Source organism: Sturnus vulgaris, unplaced genomic scaffold, assembly GCF_052056855.1.
Source record: "Sturnus vulgaris isolate bStuVul1 unplaced genomic scaffold, bStuVul1.hap1 Scaffold_84, whole genome shotgun sequence".
Taxonomy (NCBI): Eukaryota; Metazoa; Chordata; class Aves; order Passeriformes; family Sturnidae; genus Sturnus; species Sturnus vulgaris.
The window spans coordinates 871,472-890,963 of NW_028276728.1; the positions used below are offsets into that span (position 1 = coordinate 871,472).

The 19,492-nt window shown below is 54.0% G+C and overlaps 2 protein-coding genes across 2 annotated transcripts; both read right to left on the reverse strand.

The window, feature by feature from the left end:
• Window positions 1-668: 668 nt before the first annotated feature.
• LOC148217424 (serine/threonine-protein kinase pim-1-like) lies at window positions 669-3,312 on the reverse strand. The gene is given in 7 exon segments (XM_088158620.1): window positions 669-772; window positions 896-1,072; window positions 1,465-1,571; window positions 1,573-1,826; window positions 2,166-2,216; window positions 2,308-2,770; window positions 2,894-3,312. Coding segments are annotated over 7 exon segments (1,575 nt in total).
• Window positions 3,313-6,803: 3,491 nt separating this feature from the next.
• LOC148217425 (olfactory receptor 14A16-like) lies at window positions 6,804-7,736 on the reverse strand. Its single transcript, XM_088158621.1, has one exon. It carries the CDS (start codon window positions 7,734-7,736, stop codon window positions 6,804-6,806), a length of 933 nt encoding a protein of 310 aa, XP_088014747.1.
• Window positions 7,737-19,492: the final 11,756 nt, after the last annotated feature.

The following is a 19,492-nucleotide window of genomic DNA, read 5'->3' on the forward strand; positions in this document are numbered from 1 at the left end:
GATGGGCCCAATGCCCACTTGGCTCAGGGCACGGGGGGCTCAGCCGGCGGCTCGGCTCTAGGGGCCCTGAGCTGGTGAGTCCTGGGCTGAGGGGAGCTCCCCCCTTATTGCCAGGAGGCTCCCTGGGGAGGAAGAAGGCTCTGCCACGAGCCACGAGGCCTGGCCTGCATTTGCGTGCTGGCGATTTGAGGGAAAGAAAGAGCATGAGTTCATCAGGGCTCAGGGTGAAATGACGTTTTGGTGCTTCTGGCTCTTCTCCCAGCTTTGGTAGCAGAGCAACATCTTTGTCCCTGCCAGGCCCTGGCCCTTGGAATGCACACAGAGCCCTCCCTTGTTTCACTTCAGGAGACGCCCAAGTGGGCGCCTGGGCTTGAAAGGACAGCTGTTGCTTCAGTGTTGCCTTTCTTGTCTTGTTAAAGGCCCTCCTAGCTGTGCTCCAGCCTGTGCTGGAAGACACAAAGTTACCATGCTGAAGGAAAGGCCTGGAAAGCTTGAAGAAGGCTGAAGGGAGCACCTGAGGGATTAGCCCTTTTCCCAAGAGCTTTCTTTAGCTGAAGCTGCTGACAAGGAGCAGACTTGACACTCCGCAATGGGTTTGTGTTTTTTTTTATTTTTTGGGTCCTGCGTGGGACGTGGGAACTGGGTGCTGCAGGGGCTCCAGCAAGGCGTCAGAAACGCCCGCCCCACACCCAAGGGTGCCAGAAGATCTGCTCCAGCTCTGGCCTGTCCGCGGGGTGCTTGGACAAACACCAGAAGATCAGATGTTCGCACTCTGGGGAGAGAAGCCAGAAAGTGACGGTCACTTGCAGAAGGCTCCTGCCCAGCTGCGCCAGGGCCACGCCGGGCTGCGCGCTGCCATCTGCCAAAGCCTGCCTTCGTCAGGCCAGATACCAACCTCGGGAGAGCTGCAGCCCGAAGAAGAGCTGCCCCAACACGATGTGGCGGTTGTTCCTGAAGGGGAGGGTCCCACACACCATTTCATACAGCAGCACACCCAGGGACCAGACGGTGGCTGAACGGCCCTGGTAGCAGCCAAGGCCGATCCACTCGGGTGGGCTGTACGCGCGTGTTCCTAGGGGAGACAGGCGGCGCTGTGCAGGCGCAGGCCGCTGCCTTCCAGAGCCTGGCGCCGGCCTCCTGGCTGAGGCAGCGGCTGCGCTGGCGGCTCTGACTTCCCCTGCAGGCCAGCCCACGTCCCCCAACCATCTGGCCAAAGCCAAGAAACCATTCTGCAAGGTGAAGAAGGCCAGCGGAGCAGCCCACACCCTTGTGGGCCAGGCAGGCCGAGGGGCCGGGGCCCAGCTTTTGCAGCCCCGCTCTGTGGGCAGGGCCAGCAGCTGGCTCCTGGGACACGTGACATCCTTGCCACAGGGCAGCCGGTTGAAGGCCGCAGCCCGCTGCCCGGGAGGGAATGGGGCCGTGCAGTGCCTGGCACTGGCAGCAGGGCCCAGGCTGGGGGTTCACTGGCAAATTGTGTGTAGGCCTGCTCCTGGAGGAAGGTGCCACAACCAAAGTCAATGAGCTTCAGCTCGTGACGCTCCGGGTCCACCAGGAGGTTCTCTGGCTTGATGGTGCAGGACGCTGCAGGCGGTGCAGTGCCACACGGCCTCCAGCACCTGGTGGAAGAGCCAGCACACCACCTCCTCTCTGAGGAACCCCTGCTCCTGCAGGAACTGCAGGAGATCCTGCGATGCCTCGGGATGCTCCATCACCAGCAGGAAGCTGTCAGGCAGCTCAAACCAGTCAAGCAGCTGGATGATGGAGCGGCAGCCAGACCCCACCTTCTCCATCAACACGATCTCCAAGGGAACACGGGTGCCGTCGGGCTGTGAGGAGGAGACAATGCCTCCAGCAGGCCTGATGCTGCCCACTAGATGAGGTGTCCTCTGGCTGGGATGCCCCAGTGCCCACCCCAGGCAGCCCCCCTGGTGCTTGGGCTTCCTGCCAAGCCCCAGGGGATGCTTGGGAGGTGCCTCTTGCACAGCCCCACCACCGATCTCTGGCATCCCCAGGCCTGCAATGCGCTGACTCGCGCGCGGAGCCCACGCCCACCCCGCCCCGCTCAGCCTGCCATCCCCAACCTGCCACTGCCAGGGTCCCGGGCTTATCCCTGCCGGCCCCACCCCGCCCCGCCCTGCCCTGTCCCTCTGGACCCGCTCACACACCAGCTCGTCCCACTGCAGGATGCTCTCCTGGGCCACACGTTTTATGGCCACCTGCAAACCATCGAGAGAGGGGGGATGAGATCAAACCCTGCCCCTCCCCACCCTGTCCCTCCTCTCACGCCCGGCCTTCTCAGCCACTCACTGGGCTCCCATCCAAGAGGCGCATGCCCGAGAAAACGGTGCCAAAACTGCCACGTCCCAGCTGCGGGGCCAGCTGGTACAGCTCCTGCAGCTGCTTCTTTTGCCCTGGTGCCAAGAGCGAGCCATCAGCCTCATGCCCAGGGCCCCCCCTCCAAATGTCCGCCAGGCAGGCAGGCTGGGCCAGAGAGGGCCACGCTGCTCTCACCTGCTTCCTGCTGCACGCCGGGCTGCAGCCACCGCGGGGCAGCCGTTGGGGTGGCGAGTGGCACAGCTGGGGCAGGGCAGGGCACAGAGGTGGCTGCAGGGGCCACGGTGCAGCAGGGCAGGGCAGCACTGTCGTTGGCCCCGGCGTCACGGGCTGCACTGTGATGTTGAGGACAGCCGGGGCTACAGCCCAAGGCATCACAGAGGGGGGTTCCAGGAGCAGCTGCAAAGCAGACAGGGCTTTTTGAAGCCTCTGAATCCTTTGGCATGGGAGGCACTGGAAGCAGCCAGGGACTAGGCTGCTCTCAGGGGCCCTGGCCTGGCCTGGGCATGCCCCTCAAGAGCCCCGGGACAGCCTCAGACAGCTCCCAGGCACATCTTACCCGCTATTAGAGAGGCCTTTGTGGTGGTCGAAGGCTGTCTTGGGCCAGCTTCCTGGAGATGGAGGAACCCCCCTGGTGTCTCGAGGGTCGTCTCCACCTCCAGGCTCAGGCTGTCCCCGGGATGCTCGGTGCTCCGCCAGCTGCTCCTGTGAAGCCTCCCCTGGTTCGGGCTGGGCTCCCACTGGGACTTCTGGGCTTTCCCCGGTCCCGTCTATGGTCAGGGTTGTGCCTGTGTTCTTGACGCCCAGGGAGCTGGGAGACCTGTCCACGGGCTCTGCACTGTCCGCAGGCAGAGAGGTCTCACTGCGCCTCTGCAAGGGATGGAGGCTGTCAGAGATTGCAGAGGCTCCTGGCAGGATGGAGGCTCTCTGATGGCCTGAGGTCCCCGCAAGGATGGCATGTGTCCGCTGGTGTGCCATCCTTGCAAGGGTTGAGGCTCTCCCAGGGATGGGGAGAAGCCTCTTGGGGTGATGGAGGCTTCCTGAGGAGCTGGACGAGCCACAGCGGGGCAGGTGGCCTCGCTTCACCAGCTCCTCCAGTTCCTTCCACAGGGCCTGCCACATCCCACCGTAGAGTGGCGTATGTGTCCCCTCGCCATCCCAGAGCAACAGCATCAGATCCTGCAGCTCATGGGCCACGGCCACAAAGGGGCCTCAGCTGCAGGGGCTGCCCAGGGGGCTCACGGGAGCCCATGGGCGCTTGCGAGGGGTCGCCCGAGGCCTGGATGACCCAGGAGCCACAGGGGTTCCTGGGTTCCTCCTTGAGCCTCTGGGCTGGACCATGGGGCACTTGCTCCTCTTTGGTCTCCTTGTCTGCCACCACCGTGGTTGCCAGTGGCCAATGGCCCAGCAGACAGCCGCAGTGGCCAGCAGCAGGAGAAGCGCAGTCATTGGCACGTCGCCATCACCCATGGCTCTGGCACGTCCCATCACGACTGCACTGGCAGCTGCGACTGCTGGCCTGTCTTATATAGTGCCAGCATGGAGATGTCACAGTGCTGTGGCCAGCACATCACAGCCCTGCCTCACGCCAGCGCTCAGCCCCTTTGTGCCGTCACAGCCCCACCCGCTGCAGGGATCCGCAGAGCGGCTCATGGCTGAAGATGCACGTGGCCAGAGAAAGCCTGGAAGTGAGAAGCCTGGAAGTAAGAACAGGAGCTCAGCCCGTTGCGATGAATCGCTCCCTGGAGCCCGTGGCATGTGAGGAGGAGTGCTGGTGCCAGCAGTGTCCAGCCCACTGCTCCCAGGATGCTGCAGCGTTCCCAACTGGAAACACCCACCACTCTGTGCCCAAGTAGATCCTCCAGAGACAAAAGGAGTTGAAGTTCCTCTGTTTCTGGGGAGCTCTCCTGAACTGGCTGTCAAAGGCAGGAAGAGATTTTTGTTAGCAGCTCACTGACATCTGCAGTGCCTCTGCTCTAAATAAATCAGGATTTGCCAAGGAGCGTTCATGGTGCTCCCACTGCTCTGGTTTTGACTGCCATACAGTTTCTTTCTTCTCATTAGCTGGTACGTGTTGCGTTTGCAAGGGAATGCTGTGGATCAAACACAGCGGGTGGTTTGCATTCTGCTGAGCAGGGCTTGCCATCTTCAAGGACTTTGCAGTGTCCCTTGGTACGATGCAATGTTTTCCACTGGGAAGGCGATGCCTAGGAGAGGCTGCCGGGAACAGAGGCTGGACAGTGTTAAGGGAATCAAGGAGGTGTTTATTAAAAGGCCTTCGAAGGTTACACCTTGGGCAGTGTAAGAGCCCGGCCGTGGCTCTACCCAGGATGGACGCAAGGTGGAGGAGCGGTCACAGGTATTCACACTTTTCTAAGTTTAGGTCCATTTCCATTCTTGGGGTTCATTGTCCAATGACAGCTTCAGGTCATGAAGTTCCTTCCTCCCAGATTGCTTTCTTCAGTTCGCTGTTGTTTACACTCTTGGGCCTGAAGCTGCAGTGGTGTCCTTGGTTCTCAGGCTGGAAAAGGATTGTTTTGTCGGACTAAACTGTGAAGAGAACTTGATATGAAATTCAGAGTTACACACGAAGGCAGTACAGAACTTGCAAAATACAAAAGCTAAAACTTAAGGCATCAAAGGGTGGGATGAGTGTTGAAGACAGAGGCAAAAAAGGCATGAAACATCTGTACTGTGTCTCTGTCCTTGTTTGAGAAGTGACTATCCACATCCTGGAAGGGGACGATGTCATTCCTACAATGTTTTTTCCCATTAATGTGTTATAAAACACTCGTTATTGTGCCCCCCCGTTTTTATTTCTAGCCACCTGCATCTCCACTTGAGCTTTTACCACACCAGATTTCTTCCTACAGTGACAAGAGGCATCTGTGTATTCTTCTCCTGGCCTGGATTCCACGGGGCACACTGCTTCCTTTTCCATGCTCTTTCCCAGAGAAGTTGTCTGTTCAGGCAAGGCAGCCTTCTGCCTCACCTGCTTGGCTTCCATCATCTGGAAATCGCCAAGAGGGAGCCATCAGCCTTGCGCTCAGAGCCCCCTCTCAAGGAACCCACGAGTCAGGTGGCTTGGGCCACCACGGGCCATGTTGCTCTCACCTGCTTCCTGCTGCACACCAGGCAGTGACCACGCCTGGAAGCCATCGCGCCGGCAAGTAGCACAGCTGGGGCAGGGCAATGCACAGAGGCGGCTGCAGGAGCCACAGTGCTGCAGAGCAGGGTGGCACCATGGCTGTCCCAAGTGTCATGGGCTGCACTCTGCTACTGAGAGCAGCCGAGGCTACAGCCCGAGTTCACACCCTGCTCACAGCCCCAGGGGTGTCCAGGGACACGAGTCCTTCCCTGGCGCACACACACACACACACAGAGTTCATTGCAGCATGGGCAGGGGCTCCCTGGGCTCTGCTGCCACTGCCAGAGCCTGGCACGGGACTCAGCCCTGCGGGTGTCACCGTGCCCTGCCCGAGGTGCCCCACGGCCAGAGGGATGGACACAGGGAGCTCTGGGCACAGGAGCTCATCCCAGCCCTGCATCCAGGGGTTCCCAGGGGATGTTACTCTCTGGGAACTCCAGAACAGCTGAAGGTGTTTGTGTTCACTGGTTTCATGTCCCCTCACACACACAGGATGTTCAGGGCTGTGCAATGTCCCTGCACTGCAAACACAGACTCCTGACCCGGTCACTTGATGTCCCTCCAGGGAGGGAAGAACAACCTCTGTGCCCTGGGGTGAGAGGCCACTGCTGGGAGCGGCGCTGGCTTTGCCAGGGCACTGCTGGGACAGCCCCACCCTGAACACTGCCACACTTGTGCTGGTCACTGCTGCTCTCCTCTCCAGGGCGCTGTGTCGGGAACATCCATGAGAGCAAACTGGGAAGGCAATTGAAGCTTTCAGGCCCTGCACTGGGGAGATGCCCTTGCATGATGGAAATGTTGTTGCAGAGCCCAGCTCTGTCCCTGCAGTGCCCACGGCCTGTCCCTGCCTGCAGTCCCTGGACAGTCACACAGCAGGACTGGGACTGAGCTGAGAGAGCCCTGAGGCCTTAAACCAGCCCAGGGGCTTTGAAGGGGAGTATGGAAGAGAAGGATGGGGAGGCTCTGGAGCAGAAGCCCTGGGGCTGCCAGGCAGTGAGGAGCACTGGGGTTCCCTTTTCACCCCAGCTCTGCCCAGAGGCACCGACCCTGCAGCTCCAGAGAAGTCAGAGAGGAAAGGTGTCAGGGGAGCATGGCAATACAGAGTTCTTTATTTGGTGTAAGCACATGGGTAGTATAGCTCCTGGGTTATACAGTCTCTGGGTTTGCTAGAAGGGCAAACACTGAATTAAACATTGTACAGCAAAGGATTTCTGGGCAAACAAATTCTCAATAGTATAACAACAGTGTCAGCAGCAAAAAATACAGGACACAAATTAAGCATGAATCTAACACAACAAGAGCTATGCAGAAGATGAACAGTTTATTGTTTCTGAACAGCATTCATGATAATTTTCCTCAGGCCATCCTTGAGCTCCTGGTTCCTCAGGCTATAGATGAGAGGGTTCAGGGCTGGAGGCACCACTGAGTACAGAACTGACACTGCCAGATCCAGGGATGGGGAGGAGATGGAGGGGGGCTTCAGGTAGGCAAATGTGCCTGTGCTGAGGAACAGGGAGACCACGGCCAGGTGAGGGAGGCAGGTGGAAAAGGCTTTGTGCCGTCCCTGCTCAGAGGGGATCCTCAGCACAGCCCTGAAGATCTGCACATAGGAGAAAACCATGAACACAAAACAACCAAAATATAGAAAAGCACTTAGCACAAGAAGTCCAAGTTCTCTGAGGTAGGAATTTGAGCAGGACAGCTTGAGGATGTGTGGGATTTCACAGAAGAACTGGCCCAGGGCATTGCCATGGCACAGGGGCAGGGAAAATGTATTGGCCGTGTGCAGCAGAGCATTGAGAAAGCCACTGGCCCAGGCAGCTGCTGCCATGTGGGCACAAGCTCTGCTGCCCAGGAGGGTCCCGTAGTGCAGGGGTTTGCAGATGGACACGTAGCGGTCGTAGCACATGATGGTCAGGAGGAAATACTCTGCTCCAAAAAAGAAGAACATGAGAAATACCTGAGCAGCACATCCTGAGTAGGAGATGTGTCTGGTGTCCCAGAGGGAATTGTGCATGGCTTTGGGGACAGTGGTGCAGATGGAGCCCAGGTCGCTGAGGGCCAGGTTGAGCAGGAAGAAGAACATGGGGGTGTGCAGGTGGTGGCCGCAGGCTACGGCGCTGATGATGAGGCCGTTGGCCAGGAGGGCAGCCAGGGAGATGGCCAGGAAGAGGCAGAAGTGCAGGAGCTGCAGCTGCCGCGTGTCTGCCAATGGCAGCAGGAGGAAGTGGCTGATGGAGCTGCTGTTGGACATTTCTTCACTCTGGGCATGGTGGACTGTTGAAAGAAAACATTGACAAGCTGGGGCAGGTTTCCATTGGTGAATCCTATGCTATTTTCTTACATATTCACTGAAAATTCTCTTTGGGGAAATTTCACTTTCCTTTTTCTTTTTATTTTTGAGTTCAGCTTTTTGCTGCTGAGTTACTGCCTCATCTTCAGCATTTTCTCAGACTGAACACTGGGAAGCCCAGAGAGGAAACAGGGCTCCCTGTGCCCCACTGCATTCAGACCTGCTGGTGACACACAGGTGCCGTTTGCTCATTACACCTGCCACTATTTCAGGGTGACCTCAGTTAAAACATATTTGAAAATAAAGTGGACTTTTTGACAACTCATGCTTAAAAATTGTTTTCTCCAAACCCTTCTCTCTGTCCTCATGCAGCCGAACTTTGAGGGATACCCTGGTCTGCTTTGGCTCTCTGCTGCCTGCAGTTGTGCCTACTGGGAGCTCTTTCTCTCTATCCAAGCCTTGTCCCTGCCATTGCGCCCAGATCCCAGCCCAGCCCTGGGGGCTCAGCTCTGCCCTGCACACCCCTGCCAGCACAGGGCACTGCCCAGGGCCATCTCCCTGCCAGCAGGGCCTTAAGGGCAGCTCACACAAACTGAGATGCTGCAAGCCAAGGTGCTGCTGCTGCTGTCTGTAGGCACAGGAGGGAGAGGAGGCACTTTGTGAGGGAGATGGGAGGCAGATGTGCTGATGGCCAGTGGGACAGTGCAGGAGTGTCAGTGACACAGACACAGCTGACAGCCCCTTTGCCTTGCCTTGAGGAGAAAGCTGAGAGCAGCCCTGGCCATGCAGCACCATCTCCACAGCAGGAGGAATCTGCCCTGATGGGGGTGGCTCCTTGCACCTCCAACTTCTCCCCACAGTCCATGGGGAGCTGCCAGGCAGGCTGAGAGCTGTCCCTGGCAGGTGGCACATGGCCTGGGCTGGCCAAGAGCCCTGAGGGCTGCAGGAGCTGCTGTGCAGGACAGCCCTGGGCAGCCCTGGCTGCAGCCCCAGCTTCAGCCCCTGCAGCCGTCCCTGGCAGCAGGAGCCGTCCTGCCCTGTCCCTCTGACGGTGCCCAGGGCAGCCCCGCTCTGCAGCACATCCTCATCTTCCTCCTCCTCCTCCTCCTCTGTCTCAGAGAAACTGAGAGAGTGCTCCTGACACATTCTCCAGGCTGTGGGCTGTGCTGGCACCAGGAGATCCCTCCAGGAGCACAGGGGACATTGCCCTGCACCCACACACTCACCATGTCCAGGGCTGTGAAGATGTTTCCCCAAGTGCAGTCTCAGCTCAATGTCTTCCCAGTCCCGATTGCCTTTGGCCTGTCTGTGCCTGGCTCCTGTCCCCTCAGTGCCTGCAGGCAGTGCCCTCAGCCCTGCTGGGCTGGGAGAGGAGCTGCTCCTCAGCAGAAATGTCTTTTTGAAGCTTTTCTTGGTTGCCAAGAGGAGCTGCCTTTGTGCCAGGAGCCCAGCCCAGCTCAGCAGCACAGACACAGCACAAGGACTTTAATGACCCTCTCAGGGCTTTGGTGCTGAGTCCCTGAACATCAGTCCCTGAGAGGGAGCTTTGGCAACCTCTCAAGAACTCAAAGTCAGCTTCAAACTCCAAAGTTTCTTGAAGTTTTAATGAGTCTCAGTGAGGGACATGACTCAGGAAGTGTCCCCAGGTTCCAGTTGCAGCTGGAGGCAGTGATCACAGGTGGGGACAAAGAAGGGAAAGATGTCTCTGATGCTGAGCAAACCTGGATGTGTTTCAGGAATCCAAAGGGCCAAGGGCTGAGCCCCAGCCCCTGGCAAGGCAGATCCTGTCCCTCCCTCATTGCTCAGGGCTCTTCCCGGCCCACTGGGCTCTGGCCATGTGCAATGCCAAGGGCAGCACCATGGGGCAGCCCCTGCCAGGCTGCTGAGCAGGGACAAGGAGGCAATGAGGCCCCAGCACAGCAAGGCTCACTTGTCCCCTGCTGGCCTCAGGCCCAGGGCCAGCCTGCATGGCCCAAGTGCTGCAGGAGTTGGCTGTGTCAGGGCCTTTCAGCTGCTGCCCATCCCTGTGGCCTCTGCAGCCCAGGCTGTCCTACGGTGTCCATGCCCTGCGCCTCTGTCCCTGCAGGCTGTCGTCATCCCCCGGCTGCCCCACCTCGCTGGCCCCTTCCTTTGCTGACAGCTCTGCCTCCTGCCTGCCTCTGCCTGGACACACAAAGCCTTGGCCTTAATACCAAAAACGTTTATTCAAGTTTTACTGTGCCTGTGCAATTTAGTAGAGAACGAAGGTAATTGAGGGGCTGCTTTCCCTGCAAGGATGTTTGGAAGAGAAGAAGACATCTGGCTCAAGGCTGCAGTGATAGAAAAAACAAGGACTGAATGTGGGAACTTGGTTTGGGTTTCTTGGAAATGGGTAAATTCTAATACACATGTAGCAACTGCATATGAGCAACATGCTTTTGGCATCATATGTCTATATAAGGTTTGATGTTTTCCCCTGCTGGACCTCAGGCCTGAATAAATGATGCCCTATTTAAGACCAGATTAGTGTTAAGGAGTCTTATTGTGATATTTTGAAGATTTGGTGGCGATGTGGACTCACACCCAAGGAGTCAACTGTGACATTGTGGAACCTCATGGCACAAAGGATGTATTTTGACACAGCAGAATCCCATGGAACCAAGGGACCATTTTGACATTGTGGGGCTGCATGGAACCAAAATCCATTTGGTCACAGCAGAGTCCAATGGCACTGATGGTCCACTGTGATAGTGCAGATCCATGGAGACCATTGTGACACCACAGAAACTCCTGGAACCAAAATTCCATTGTAACAGAGAAAGGCTTCATGGAACCAAGGGGCCATTGTGACACACCTGGGCCTGACAGAACCATGGAGTCCATGGTGACACTGCAGAACCTCATGGAACAAAGGGTCCATTGTTACACTTGGGGACTCTGTGGAACCAAGGGGTCCATTCTGATACTGTGGTGCTCCATGAAACAAAGGGCCCATTCTGATTGTGCCAAGCCTCATGGAACCAAGAGGCCAATTGTGTCACAGCAGGCCTTTATGGAAATGAAGGTCCATTATGACACTGCAGGGCCTCGTGGAACAATGGAGACTATGGTGACTCTTTGGGACCCACTGGATCCAAGGGACCATTGTGACACTGCAGAGCCTTGTTCAACCAAGGGGCCATTGTAACACAGCAGGGCCTCATGGAATCAAGGGGACCACAGTGACACTGTGAGGCTCCATGGGATGAAGGGTCCATTCTGACATCATGGAACCAAGGAGACCTTTGTTACACTACAGGGCATCATGGCACCATTTTGAAGCAGTGGAGCCTCATGGAACCATGGAGGTCATGATGACACTGTGGGGCCTCGTCTAAACAAAGGACATTGTGGCACTGCAGGGCCTTGTGAAACCAAGGGGAACTTAGTGACACTGTGAGGCTCAATGGGACCAAGAGGCCACTGTGACACTTTGGGTTGTCATGGAACCAATGGTCTGTTGTGACATTGCAGAGCCTTATGGAATCATGGAGATACTGTGACACAACAGGCCTCATTGAACAAAGGGGCCATTGTGACACTTTGTAGCCCCATGGAACCAAGGAGTCCATTGTGACACTACAGGGCACTGTTGGGCCAAGGGGTAGTTGTGGCACTGTGTGGCACGGTTACCAGGGGCAATTGTGGGGGTTTAGGTAAGTCCCTGCCCTTTGCCCAGGCCTCTGGCAGCAGGCAGTGTCTTTATTGAGGTGGTCAGCACCCAAAAATTCACTCTCATTTGCAATATCTTTAATAAATGCTGATTCGGTCTATTATAGAATGAATTTTTATTTAATAGACAGAAAACTAACAGATAAAAGACTTAAATTAATACTACACAGGAATAAGGACAAAAAGAGACTTCTAGCAGGTATATACTACATGAGGTTAAATGTACCTCTTAATATTGCAGCTAGCCAAGACTTAATATAACTTAGGATTCATTGTATCTTACCATCCAATTGTTGGTGGAGTCTCACATCAAGATCCTTTCCCTCAATCCCCAGGGAAGTTACTGTGGAATCTGTGTGCAAACTACAAGAAGAAGCCCTTTACACCTCCAGGGTGTGCGTGTGGTGGCTTCTGCTTCTGTGATAACTCGTATGTCTTTTACAGTTTGTAAAACAGTGTCTCTCAGTCAAGAATATTTCTTTTATCTCTTCCTACATCTGCTTTCCAGACTAAGATGTTGATTCTGAGCTGAGGCCTGAGCCCTTTTGGCCCCAGAGATGATCCCTTGCTGGGTCTCTCAGCCCGGGTTATCTCTTTATGCACCAACTGTCTGTGGTAGGGGTGGGTGGACGTCCTGCCACAGGCACCCCTGAACCAAGGAGACCCTTGTGACACTGCAGGGCCCATGGAACTAAGGGGTTATGTGAGAGTGTGGGACCTCATGGAATCACTTTCTGCATGCTTTTACTCTAATCATGATACGTACAGCTTCTATCCCTCAGCTAAGCTCTGAACCATTTGATTTTTGCTTCAAAGCGTGGGGTGGAGAAAGCTCAGATTTGCACAAGGCTGCTCTGAGTCCAAGGGGTTGGATGAGGGAAATGGTGGGGTAGGGGCAAGGACAAAGTGTGATTGATTGTCAGCCATAAAGGGTCTTGATTTTCATCTCTGTTCAGACTGCATTAGGAGGTTCTTGGGATCAATATCAATTGTAGATTGCTGATATCAATGTATAATCATGAAGAGAATAGATGGTAAAAAAGATATTCTCGTTTTTGTTTTTAAATACAATGTTTTGAACAGAGTGGAAGTCCTGCCTTATACTCAGGTTTCTGGCAGTAGCTCTGCTTCAGGTGACCTGCACCCCAAATTTCTGTTGCTCTCATGTTCTTTAGAATGGCTGATTAGGTCTATTATAAAATGAATTATTCACTGAATGGACTCAAGATTAACAGACAAGAGACTTTAAATGGACTACTGACTGCACAGGATAAACAAAAGAAGTACAGGTAGATACAAACACAGTGCACAATCAAGTTCCCTATATTATAGCTAGTGAAGAAATAGCAGAGCTCAGGAGTCAATGTAACTCAGCACCAAACTGATGAGGGAGTACACATGGAGCCCTTTCACTCAGCTCCCAGAAAAGGAACCACAAAGATGCATCCAGAATTGGGAGAGAAGCCCTACCTGTTTCCAGGGACTATGCAGAAGATTTCTGCTTGGTGAAAGTTTTGTGTAGCTTTTCTAGTTTGTAAAGTGAAGTGTGTGTCCCTCAGAAATTCAAGGCTCATCTCCCTTCAGTCTGCTCTCAAGGCAAGATGTTCATGGTCAGCTGGGAATTCCACCTCCCTGGCACCAGAGAGAACTCAGGACAGGACAGATGTCCGGCCTGGGTTATCTCAGCAATTCCTGAGAGGGGGAAGAAGTCCTGAGTGATGTCCCAGCTGATGGACAGAACAGATGAGCTCTGCTGGGCCATAGGGGAAGACCTGCTGCAGGAACCTCATGGAACCAAGGCTCTGTTGTGACATTGTGGTGGGTCCTGGAACCAAGGAGACCATGGTGACACCAATGAACCTCATAGAACCAAGGGTCTGCTGTGACACTTTGGAACTCCAGAGACCATTGTTGAGTACAGAACCTCATGGAACCAAAAGTCCATTGTGACAGATCAAGGCCTGATGGAACCAAAAAGAGCATTGTGACACCATGGACCCAAATCTCCACTGTGACAGTATGGAACCTCACAGAACCAAGTGTTTATGATGACAACAGTAAGGACTTGTGGAAACAGGGAGTCCAGGGGTTTAAAATACTCCTTGCAGAGTTCTGCCTTGGGGAAAGGGAACCTGCATGGTCCACCTTGGGCTGGCACAAGCTAAGGGAAGGTGTCTGTTTGTAATGTGGAAATCCAGGAGTTTTAGATTGCTTCAAAAAAAGAGAAGGAAGAAAACACCTGTTTGGCTGAGTGCAGTCAGTTCTCCAAGCAAAGCAGGTGCCAGGTGAGTGAGGACAGACAGGATGGGGTTGGGGAATGTGGAGCAAGGTTATCTACACTGGGTCAGACCTCAAGGCACAGCTTCTCTGAGCAGGCCAGACCTGACAATATCAATCACAGAATGCTGCAATCATCTCATCTGTAAAGAGAAGAGTAATAAAATACACCCTTGAAAATAGGAATGTGTACATCTTAGCAGCTCTTTGAAATATTCCTCCATAACTGGAGCTGAAAACCATCATAGTGAACTGCACTGGACCAGATGGAAATCAAGGCAGAGCCATGGTTTGTCAGGACTTGCTTGATCCCAGTGAGCCCCGTGGTGCATTTGGTGCTGCCAAGGAGCTCCAAATAATATTTTGGAAAGATTGGCTCTCTCTCTGCAGTGCTGCCCTTGCCAGGAGCCCAGCCCAGCTCAGCAGCACAGACACAGCACAAGGACTTTAATGACCCTCTCGGGGTTGGGGCTGAGTCCCTGAACATCAGTCCCTGAGAGGAGGCTGAAGAAACCTCTCAAGAATTCAAAGTCAGATTCAAACTCCAAAGTTCCTCTTACTTTTAGTGAGTCCTACTGATAAACATGAAGGAGAAAGTCTCCCAAGGGTTGAATTAGGGCAGAAAATTGATGACAATGATGTCAGGTAGGCAAAAATAGGGTAAAGGAGGAAAAGAAACCTCTGAAGATTTCAAAGTCCAAAGTTTCCTGAAGTTCTAATGGATCCCACTGAGGGACATGACTGAGAAAGTGTCCCCAAGTGTGGCTTTATTCTTTTTATGTTATATTTTTAAAGTGTGGGTTTATTGTTTTTTTAATATATTTTTAAAGTGTGAGCTTATTTTTTTTACATTACAATTTTGATGGGGATTTTTTCTTTTTCCAAGTGAAGCACAGAGATGGGACTTCTGAGTTCCTTTAGAAAGTGTAGCTTATGTTTTTTATTTTCTATTCAGGCAGAAAGGGTAAGGTGGTCTTACAGATGTTCACAGCATGGCTTAGAAATCACAAAACTTATGTTTTCACTGGCTTTTCAGGATTTATTAACCAATAAAACACTGTCAACAGAGATATTTATGTTTCTAATTCAATATTAAATATTTTGTCTTATTGAGCCCCAGCCCCTGGCAAGGCAGATCCTGTCCCTCCCTCATTGCTCAGGGCTCTTCCCGGCCCACTGGGCTCTGGCCATGTGCAATGCCAAGGGCAGCACCATGGGGCGGCCCCTGCCAGGCTGCTGAGCAGGGACAAGGAGGCAATGAGGCCCCAGCACAGCAAGGCTCACTTGTCCCCTGCTGGCCTCAGGCCCAGGGCCAGCCTGCATGGCCCAAGTGCTGCAGGAGTTGGCTGTGTCAGGGCCTTTCAGCTGCTGCCCATCCCTGTGCCCTCTGCAGCCCAGGCTGTCCTACGGTGTCCATGCCCTGCGCCTCTGTCCCTGCAGGCTGTCGTCATCCCCCGGCTGCCCCACCTCGCTGGCCCCTTCCTTTGCTGACAGCTCTGCCTCCTGCCTGCCTCTGCCTGGACACACAGAGCCTTGGGCTGCTCCAGACTCCTTCTGGGGGACACGTTGCACCACAGCCCTGCCCTGGGAGAGAATTTCCTTGCTCCTTGGGTTCAGTCTGGACCTCCCCAGCAGCACCTGGCATTAATTCTTTCTTTTTCAGGGAATTCTCTACTATTTCCATAGGATCCACCATCTTTGAAACCGTCCTTGAAACACTCCCAGGGCTCTCCTCTGCTGTCCTCAGACTCCACTCCACTAAGCAGAGAACTTGATCCCTATACAGTGCACATGTGCTTGAGGCCATGGGTACCTGGACATGAATGACAGTTCTTTTCTGTAGGGAGGAAACCACAGAACCCCAGGGCTTTGAAGGCGGATCAGAATCACTCACCAGAGGCCAAGACAAACCTGACCTGTCTGTCCTTGCATCTTTTGTCTGAAAGCAACTCTTGGATATTTGTGGAGTTCTGCGTGTGGAATTCCATTTCAGCTGTGGATCCCTGGATTGGAATGACAATTCTTCTCCATAGGAAGGAAAAGGCAGACACCCCAGTGTTTCAAAGGCAGATGAGATCTGTCCCTCTAGGAAGCCAAGGGAATCTGACAGTTTTGTCTGGGAGCTATCCTTGGTTATAAGGAATTTTGGAGGCAGAATCTCAATTTTGACCATGGAGCCCTGAACGTGAAAGATGCTTTTCTCCATGGGAAGAAAAGCAAGGCCTTTCAGTATTTTAAAAGCAGATGTAAGGTGGCCCCCAAGAGACCAAGGCCAGACAGAGCTTTCTATCCTGGCAGGTTTCATATGGGAACAATCCAAGGACATAATCAAATTTGGAGGAGGAATCCTAGTTTTGGCCATGAAGCCATGGATTTAAAGGACATCTCTTTCCCACAGGAAGGAAAGCATTGAATGCCAAGTTTTTAAGGGCAGATGAGAAGCGACCCTCAACATTCCAGTGTTAGCTGGACCACTCAGGTGGCCCTTAGGAGGCCAAGTTAACCAGATCTGTTCCATGTTCTTGGATCCTAGGGACCCTGCAGCATCACAATTCTCCCTTGGTTCCATGAGGCCCCATAGCATCACAACAGATCTTTGTGTCCATGAGGCCCAGCAGTATCACAATGGTCTCCTTGGCTCTGCTGTGGAACAATGGTCCCTTGCTTCCATGAGGCCTTGCAGTGTCAAAATGGTTTCCTTGGTTCCATGGGACTGCACATGCCAGAATGGCCCCTTGCTTCCACAAGGCCTGGCTGTGTCACTGTCCCCTTGCTTCCATGGAGACCCATAGTGTCATATAGTGGCCCCTTGTGCCCATGAGACCCTCCAGTGTCACAATGGTTGCCTTGGATCCAGGAGGCCCTGTGGTGTCACAATGGCCCCTTGCTTCCATGGGACCCAAAGTGTCAGAATGGTCTCCAGGATTCCATGAGGCCCCACAGTGTCACAATGGTCTCTTTTGGTTCTGCAGTCTCACAATGGCACCTTGGTTCCATGAAGCCCTGAAGTATGGAATGGCACCTTGATTCCATTGGGCCACTCTCTGTGACATGAATTCTTAGTTCCATGGAGCCCTGTACTGTCACAATGGCCCCTTGGTTCCGTGAGGCCCTGCCATGTCACAATGGTCTCATGGGTTCCACAAGGTCCTGCAGTTCACAAGGGCCCTTTGGTGTCACAATGTGTAACAATGGTATCCTTGGTTTCACAGACTGAGAGTGTCCCCATAGAGCCCCACAGTGTCACTACGATCCCCTTGATTCCATGAGGCCCTGACGTGCTACAATGACCCCTTGGTTATACAAGGCCCTGGAGTGTCACAATGGCCCCTTGGTTCCAGTGGGTCTTGAAGTGCCATACTGGTCTCCATGGTTCCCTGAGGCCCCACAATGTCACAATGGACTTTTAGTTCCATGACCTTTAGCAAACAATCTCCTTGCTTCCACAGTGTTACAATGGACCCTTTGTTCCATGAGGTGCCTGGCCTCCCATGGCCCCTCATGGCCCCTCACAGCCCCTCCTGACCCCTCATGGCCCCTCACGGCCCCTCATGGCTCCTCACAGCCCCTCATGGCTCCTCCCAAAGGAGAAGGGGTCGGGCCCTGCTTGTTCCCCTTTTATTTCAGTCCTTTCACAGCAATGAGTCAAGAAAGGCTGAAATGGAGCCTTTCCCCAGCGTTTCCCTCGGGGTTCATTGCAGGCTGAAGCTCTGTGCTGGCGCTGCCCCAGCACCAACATCCCTGCAGCCCCCAAGGCCTTTGCTGTCCCCCCGTGTCCATTCCCTGTCCCCGAGTCCCGCCCGGCTCTGGCAGCAGCAGCAGCCGCAGCGCAGTGGGCGCCGGCCCGGCCCAGCCGGGGCTCCCGGGCAGGAGCAGCAGCAGCGCCGGCCCCTTCCCACCTGCTCCTGCCTTGGCTTCCAAGGCCTTTGTCCAGGGCAATTCTGGAGTACAGCAACAATCACCCACACCCAGCCCTGATTCCTCAGGGCCCGCCTGTGCTGCCCTGACCCAGCCTGCAGAGAAAGAAAGGGTCGGGTCCCAGCGCTGCTTTCAGCCCTCTTTTACTCACCCTGAGCTGACAGCAGGAGGCTGTTGTTGCCTTTGCCTTGAGAACTGTAGATCATGCCTGCTCTTGCCCCTCTTCTGTTTACCACTTAAATTTTATCCTTAATATTGCAAATGCCTTTTTCGATAAGTGCTACCCAGAGTGCTTTGTGACAGGGAACTCAGGCTATTTATTGCAGGCATCATGAGCAGCCGATCTCACAAGGCCCTGAGCACAAAGTCAAGGAGAATTAAAGCCACACAGGCCACATTTGCAGCACTGAAACACAGCTCTGTTGCTGGTGCTGCCGAAATAGGATCAGCTGACAGAGGCCATTACACAAATTGCCTCTAGAGCGTCAAATAAAATGAAAAAATCCACCAGGACAAAGAGAAACCAGAACTTCTTGACTAGCTTCACTGTTCCTTCTTCCCAGCAGCAGGAAATGGAGATGCCCAGAGGTATTTCCAGCTGCTGCTGATGCCAGTGGGAGCCCAGCCTGCTGCCCAGCCCCAGCGGGATCCTGAGCCCAGCCCGGGCAGCTCCCGCAGTGTCGGGAGCTCAGCGCACGCGGGGCCAGGCCCAGAGCCCCGGGCACGGCCGCCCATTGCGGGGCAGCGGCGCAGGCGGAATGTCCTGAGCCCAAACCTCCTGCTCCTGCCACACAGCGCCCAGCCTTCTCCCCCTGCTCCTCCTCTCCCAGCACGGCACAAATTCCAGCTCCCAGGAGGCTTCCCCACACAGGCCTCAGGCTCCTGTTTCAGCCTGAGTGTCCCTGCAGAGGAACACGGCATCTTTCAGGCACTTCCACAAGCTCAGGCTTCTCATGGGGAATCTGGGATGCAAGTAGCCTTGCTATAAAGGACAAAAGCAGAGGGAACAAATTGGAAATTTTTAGGAAAAACAATTACCGCTCTTACAGACAAAGTTCATTCCCTGCATTTCTCCTTTTCAGGTTCTTTCAGTCATCTCCTCAGAGAGGTCCAGCTTGTTCTGGTGCTTATCATGAACTGATGGTACTCTTGATTTACACCAGTGCAAGAGATGTAGAATCAGCTAAACTGAACACAGAAACCAACTCCCTCTGTCAGCCCATTTTCATGTTCTAGATCACTGTCAAGAAGTCCATCGGGGTGTTGGAATGATTATCACACAACTCTCCACTTCTGGCTCCAGGCTCTGGAGATCCTTTCCCTGCATTCAGTCAGGGTTGCATTCCCTAACAATTCCACCTCCTGGTACCACCTCCTGTTTTCTTAGGTTAGAAGAGTAACAATGAAAACCTTACCCATGGCACAACTCCCCAGCCCACAAGGAAAAGAAAGGACAAGTTGTTAAGTTCTCAAAACATTTATCCTGCTTTGCTGCCAAAATCGTGCTGCACTCACAGTGTGGAAAGCCAAGAGAAGCTGCAGTTGGTGGAACATCTTGTGACAGGAGCTGCACCTCGTTCTCCAGGAAAGGTTCTTGGAAAGAGAAAACATCTCTGTGGAGAAGATTCTCGAGAAGAAGAAGAGCTTTCCAGAAGTGAAATGAAAATGGAAAGAAACAACCCAAGATGTTCACATATACTATTAATTCCTTTCCTTATATGCTTCCTTTTTCTGTGTTGCACTGGTTCTACATCACAGTCATTCCAAACGGATCTTATCTTGAACACCTAGGACTTAGCAAGTTTCATGCACTCTGCACTATCATTAGCTAC